Source organism: Phaseolus vulgaris, chromosome 8, assembly GCF_051622355.1.
Source record: "Phaseolus vulgaris cultivar YP4 chromosome 8, ASM5162235v1, whole genome shotgun sequence".
Taxonomy (NCBI): Eukaryota; Viridiplantae; Streptophyta; class Magnoliopsida; order Fabales; family Fabaceae; genus Phaseolus; species Phaseolus vulgaris.
Window position 1 is genome coordinate 52840932 of NC_143505.1, and position 6822 is coordinate 52847753.

The window sequence follows — 6822 nt, forward strand, 5'->3', positions numbered from 1 at the left end:
TCCTACAAGTTAAGACAACAAAATAAAATTAACGTATCAATCTCTGTACACCCTGTCAAGTGAGAACAAATAAAATATAATTTTAAAATTAAAAAAATTGTTTTATCAACTTTTAAAATTAAAAAATATCTAAAATAAAGTAAAATATTGAGGATAACATAATTAGAGCGTAGGAAATCCTTTTTAGGTATAGATTAATTTAATTTACTTATTATTACCTTAAAAAAGTCGTTATAATGGAACAATCTAATTTATCTCTCATTATTCTGTTGTTTGTGCCTCCAAACACACCCTTACATAAACCTTTGTTTTTTCTGATTTTTTTCCTACAGATATTTGTGAAGGAAAATGTTTGTATTTAGTGAAAGAAAAAGAAAATGTTTTTTGAACGGTGGGGATTTATTTAGAAGAGTGATTGTTGTGGTCTCACATAGAACTAGAATCCTCCACTGATAATATTTGTGGCAGGGAAATGCCGCCTTTGCGCAGTTGAAATAGCAACCTGAAAATGCAAAGCTGAAACCAAAATGAATGAATGAATGAATAACTCAAAAACTCACTGCATGGCCATCAATCTCACTTCTGCTTCTCTTCACTCAAAGCCTTCCTTTCTGACACACAAACACAACAATCCCATCAAATTCTACCACCCTTCTTCCTCTTTCCTCACAACATATGCTCAAACACAAAAGACTGACACTGGAATCTCACAGGAAGATGCTTCTCCTGGAAATGGTATATATGCTAACAATTTCTACCCACTACTTTTTATATATATACATATGTTTACTCATTCAATTCAAATATGGGCTTAAGGAGATTACCACGGATTTCCATGTTAGCTTTTTATGTTTATTTATACCTATCAAATAAATTTATGCTTTCTTGGATAATTGGCACTCCACTAATATTCAGAAAAGTAAGAAATTATGTCAGTTGTATTTTAATATTTGTTGCATCCACGTGGCTACAAGGGGAGAAATGAATCTGAACTTTTATTAAATTTGAAATATTTGCAATTTAATTTCCTCACTGTGTTTCAAGTTTTGTTATAATGTTTCTATCTTAACAGCTGAAATTTCTATCAAGTTCTTTTTCATGTCTGACTTGGCTTTTGAGGACCTGTGTTGCTAGGATCTTTGTCTTCTTCTCGTGCCCAGTTGGATCTTTTGGAGCAACTTACATCTACAAGCTCACCAAACAGTGGTATTTCAGCTAACATCTTCTATTTAAATCAATGATATGTGAAGGGGAGACAAATTAGTTGTCTTCTGTTCTTGTTGTAATGCCTTTTTTTATCCCTGTTAAAAGGTCCTTTTCTGTTTTTTTGTTAACTTTTTAGTTTAAATGAATGAATATGCAGAAGATTATACACATGACTGGAGAATGTGCTTGTTCTATTATCATAAATGAAAAAAAAGGCTTAAAGAAAACAAGTGAACGCCAGAGTATAAGTACTATGTGCTTGTTCTATTATCATAAATGAAAAAAAAGGCTTAAAGAAAACAAGTGAACGCCAGAGTATAGGTACCTTTGAAACCACAAGGTTGAAAGTAATTATGGTGCTGCCACATCATTAAAATATCGATGGAACTATGAAAAAGCTTCACTTTGATGCTATCTTATCCCCCTTGTAACCTCATTGTATACAAATTTAGAGTAGAAACAATAACAGTGGTATCACTTAGTACTATTGAGCATAGACCAAATTCATGGTAAAATTTGGCTGATGTATTAAGAGTTGTTAGTCCAAGGTTATGTGTTTGGCATACTAGTTGTATAGGAGGACAATAATTAGCATGGAAGTTTTAAAGTTGAATTAAATTGAGCTCCTTTAACATGAGGAAATGTGTAATGTGAGAAAATAAGGATGTATTTTTCCTTAATTTGAAGTGGCCTAACTTTACAAGTTATTTTGATTAATCAGTTGTAAATGCACCCTTTCTTTCTCCTTCAACATACTATCTCACTGAAGGGAGATATAAGGTTAGTTTGTGATAACATATTAGCAACCGACATCAGATAAAAATCAGCAAAAACTTTTTTCACTTAAAAGTAAAAAATCTACATTTTTGGCATATGATAAGTATCTTTTCTCTCCCATCTTACATTGTCCAACTTTTTTAGATTCTCCCATGCCTTTTATCTCTCTATGTTATGAATCACTCCTGAAATGCATGTTTGTGCTATCAGTTATGTGAAAGAATGAAAATTTTATAGCCATGTCTGTTTATTTCCTCTTTCTAATAGTTGGTTCTTCTTCTCCTCTTTATTTTTCAAAAATGCATAACAGATTGAAACATTTCTGGTTTATAGGCTATGAAAGTGATGGCAGCTCTCCAAAACTTACAATACGAGAGCAGCTTGCGCAGCTGGTTGGAGGAAGGGATGATGATTTCAGTCTACCCCTAGGCAAAAACTTGAAGAAAGTGAGTGCAAAGTTCTTGACCATTTCACAAAAGAGAAATATCAGGAGACAAGCTTACCTGAATGAAGTGTCACAAAGGAATGATTCAGTTTTCTTTGCAACCATAGGAGCATTTGTGATTCTTCCACCTTTTATAATACTAGGAATAGCTATATTAACGGGCTATGTACAGCTTTTTCCTTGAAATGTGATACAATTAAGATACTTAGTGATACATCAATGTGATATTAATAGAAATATCTTGGCTTAATGTTTGTTTTCTCCTGTTTTAGTTATAGTGTCTGTCTTTTCCTTTTGGTTAGAAAGTTCTCTGTATTTTGAAATGCTTATAAACACTGACAAACAGTGTCCCTAAACCTTGGAAAACGTCTGGGTAATATATTGTTCTATTTCCATGAGTATACCAGCGTCAACAATTCAATGTTTGAAAAAAATTTATCAGAACTGATTGTGGGGAGAACACAACAAATAATGCACTCACAAGAAGATATTACAAACTTTTCAATGACTGTGCCTTCTCTGTAAAATAAGAAGCTAACAGAAACATATTTGATCCCATAGAAAGAAATTCACGTCCATCAGTGCCCTTATGTGTTTCAGATCCTTGCACACATGGCAAAGCATTGAGACATTTTTCTTGGCAAGAGTCAGCTTCTTGATAAGTAGGAATCAGTAGTTTGTACTCAGTTGTCCTAAACCGCTCCTTGGTTTTGTATGTAGACCCATTTTTCTTGAAGAAGGTAGAAGATCACAATCAAACATATCTGAACACTGAAAAGTATATTCCAAGTTGTTATGCTTTTAGATGTTTTTTCTTTGTAGGCTTGTAAACCAATAAAGACATTCAGGACACCCAGTAATGACACTGCAGTTCCCATTATCCAGTGTGCAAAGAACCACAGACTTCTTCTTTTGGATCCCCTGTGAAGAACAAGGAAATAATTGTACCCTAATCATCATTCTTTGTAAGCAGAAAATTGTAGCTGCTAAGAAAGCTGGTTCTCTACAACTATGAACATAGAACATGAAAAATCTTTATATAAATTTAAAGGACATGAAAAGTGTAACTGCATTGCCTAAGTTTGGTGTTTAGCTAAGACTAAGTGGCCTAATCCAATAGATTGCATGCATTTTCTAAATAAAAGGCAACTCAGTGGTTCACCTTTGTGGTCGAAAAATACCAACTAGAACTTGCAGCCACATAATACCATATAATGCTACCCCTAATCTTTGATGACTATTGTTGAAGGAGTTGTTGAAATTTTTTATGGACATGATTGCTCCTGCAGTAGCAAGAAGTACGGCAAGCTTGTGTTGAACAGAAATACAAACGTGCAAATAATTAATAGAAAGGCAGGGATCAATGCAGCAAAGCTTTAAAAAAAACTAGTTACTTAATTGAGTACCAAAATTTACTTATGACCTTCTTTAACTTGACCTGAGACTTGGTTGATGATACAGACAACAGAATAATTGCATAGTTCTTTTCACATGCTCTATTAAAAAATTAGACAAAGAAAGCCTGGAACTTCCAATAACCAAGAAGATTATTTCTTAAAGCTCCTTTCTTGTCTTCAAAGCATTCATTATAGTCCTTTTCAATAAACAAAGATGCAATACCCCTACTTGACCTTATGTAGTGACAAACAAGTTAGACGAATAAATTAACTGCAAATTTGGAATCTTGCTATTCTTATCTCCTTCCACCATCATTAAAAGTTAATCAGTGGGACAACTGGCCCTTTTAAACTAAATTGAAACCTTAAAATTAATTGTTCTTTTCCACTACGAATATGGGTTGCCAAGCAAAGGGATAAGAAACTACTAAAATATACAAAAGAATGTGATATTTGAAATACAAATGTAAGAGGGGTTTAGATACACTTTCCTGCAAAACTGCATGAACATAGAATATGATTCTAAGCCTTCTTCGATTCCCCTCTCTGTTGGACAGTCTAATGACTAGTATACCAACAGGTATCAAGAACGCCATTGAAGCCCACAAGAGAAGCCCATGTAATGTGATTTCGAACTGAAGTCTAGGACTCATCTTCACACATGAATCAGTCACAAAATTAAAAGTAGCTTCACAAACAAAACATGATATTCATGAAATAGAGGTTTATAAATTATAACTAAAAGGATAGCATCGCAGACAAGAGTGAGAGTAAACAAAATGATGTCACCAACTTGATTGAACAAAATTAGGAAGAATACAACGGAGGAATGAAAATACCTTCGTGTTATGGTCTTTTCTGCTTGAATGTCTACCTTTGGCTTTCTTGTGCTCTTCAGATGCGCTAACAACGAGAAACATGACAAAAACAATACTTACTTGAAAAAGGAAAGCACCGAGCTGTTGCTGAACTCCCATTCCTCCTTCTTTTGTTGAAAATATGATGATGACCAACCAACTCAATCTCCAATGCTAGTGAAGAAGACTTAACAGCAGAAAAACTGTGACATTCTGAAATTTGTATGTGTTCCTCCTCAAGCAGGCCTAGCAAACTTACATAACATAACTCTATGTGTGTACGTGTGCTTGAGAAATATTCATAGCACTCTTACCATTCTTCTCAGCAAGCACAACCAAATTTTTTGGACCAAATCAGGATAGAATTATATCATCTTGAAGCAAGAGTGAACTCGTCAATAAGCCGAAAATAAATGAAGTTTTAACCTTGATAATAATTATATATTAATTCCAGCTTAAAGTGACACTCTTTGAATATAATAGGCTAATATCAGTGGTTGTTGCATGAAAAATGATGGTTATGAAAGTGGGGTGTGTGGGAATACATAATGAAGTAAGATTTCAAACTAGTGGTTTGTGGGGTTAACTTTCACTAGCTTTTTGAGTTTATGGTGGAGAATGTGGAGTTCAGAAAAAGGAAAAGGTAAAAAGCGTGTCAGATTTCGATGGAGTTCTGAAAGACAAAGCGGGTCACGTTAGACTTCCCTGGTAAACACTATCTTCTGTTTCCCAGTGCTGAACATACATTATTATAACCTGTTTGAAAGAAACATATAAAATCAAATTCTACCATTCTTTGGGAAGGAAAAAAGTGTGAACGACTTCAGAAATAGTAGTGTTATATTTTATTTCCCACGTATATTCTCCTACTTCTTTGAGGCACTATTAAAGATATCATTATATATGGTTCATAACAAGTCTTGTTCCTTTCATGCAACTTCTTGTTAGTATTTTTCCCTAATTTTAAACCACCAATATCCATCTCAAGGACTATAGATTAGCCTTTTCTTTGTTGGTGCATAGATACTTCACATTGTTTAAAAGTTTTAGCCAAATTTTCAGCAGCAGCGTTTCAACTAATCATTGCTAGAGACCTGCAACTAGAAGTTTTTAAGTGTGTTTCATAAAACTATAAGCAACCTACCGGAAAATACCATAAAATCTACTGCTGAAGTTATAAAAAAATATATAACCAAAGAGATACTGTTAACTAAATGATGAGTATGAGTGTTATCTATGAATTAAATAATATTAAGTACTTTGGGGAAGCACGTGGTGTGTGCCATTGCTAACCATTTCAATGAGTATCCGCAGTTACCCTTTCTCCTTTTAAAATCAATTTTGCTAACTAATTATCCAAGTTCATGAAAAACCAAAACTTAACTGCGGTTTTCAAAATCTCAATTACTTCCCTACAATTTCAACACATTACTTTTTTACTGCCCATCTTATCTTTCAACGGCTTAAACCCTCCTTTCTTTCTTACAATTTACAACCTTCATTTTCCCCTACTCATTTACAAATCTCTATAATATAGAACTATGTCATTAATTTCGTTTTTTTTAGTTTAATTATTTATATTTTTTATTTTCAATATCTGTGTATATGAAATCCCCAAATGGAACACGACATGGTACAACTGGGATGACAGAAAAATGACATGCGTCAATTCACTTAATTTTTTTTTAAAAAAAGGCATTTGTCTAGTTTTGCTTTCTTTTCTTCATTATACTTTTTTTCTAAAACAAAAAATTAAGATTAAATTTCGAATTACTGAAATAATCATGACAAAATAATCATCGTATATTAATATGTATAAAAATTTCGAAGTTCTGAAATAGATATTTGTTTGACATGAGAAAAAGAAAGGAAAAACAAAACAGATTAACTAAACCAAACTAAACCCTAAACTCATAGTAAAAAAGGCTTTAGCTCTTTGTTTGATTGATTAACAACTTTGTTCCATTAAATATTTATTTATGAAATGGTCAACGTTAAGTGGAAAAGTATACAAATGTCAGCGTTAAAAGGACACATATAAATATATAAATAAAATTAATTAAGTTTGAAAATAAATTAGTGAGATAAACAGAAAGATTAAAGTGTTTTGACAGATCCAATAGACTCAAGTAGTATAAAT

At 32.8% G+C, this 6822-nt stretch overlaps 2 protein-coding genes across 2 annotated transcripts; one reads left to right on the top strand and one right to left on the bottom strand.

Moving 5' to 3' along the window:
- The first annotated feature begins 390 nt into the window (after window positions 1-390).
- On the top strand, window positions 391-2678 carry LOC137824158 (myosin-G heavy chain-like protein). The gene is made up of 3 exons (XM_068629637.2): window positions 391-735; window positions 1135-1206; window positions 2317-2678. The coding sequence occupies exons 1-3, from the start codon at window positions 540-542 to the stop codon at window positions 2610-2612; spliced, it is 564 nt and encodes a 187-aa protein (XP_068485738.1). The 5' UTR covers window positions 391-539; the 3' UTR covers window positions 2613-2678.
- A 219-nt stretch (window positions 2679-2897) lies between these two features.
- On the bottom strand, window positions 2898-5144 carry LOC137824159 (cytochrome b561 domain-containing protein At2g30890). The gene is given in 5 exon segments (XM_068629638.2): window positions 2898-3107; window positions 3109-3349; window positions 3591-3736; window positions 4311-4478; window positions 4665-5144. Coding segments are annotated over 5 exon segments (882 nt in total). The 5' UTR covers window positions 4803-5144; the 3' UTR covers window positions 2898-2918.
- Between the last annotated feature and the right edge of the window lie 1678 nt (window positions 5145-6822).

What these genes read in the sequence shown, in the direction of transcription:
- LOC137824158 (XM_068629637.2), top strand. Translation starts at nt 540, where the DNA reads ATGAATAACTCAAAAACTCACTGCATGGCCATCAATCTCACTTCTGCT. An exon ending in AGATGCTTCTCCTGGAAATG is followed by an intron (nt 736 to 1,134) that starts GTATATATGCTA and finishes CTGTGTTGCTAG; the next exon opens with GATCTTTGTCTTCTTCTCGT. An exon ending in TACAAGCTCACCAAACAGTG is followed by an intron (nt 1,207 to 2,316) that starts GTATTTCAGCTA and finishes TCTGGTTTATAG; the next exon opens with GCTATGAAAGTGATGGCAGC.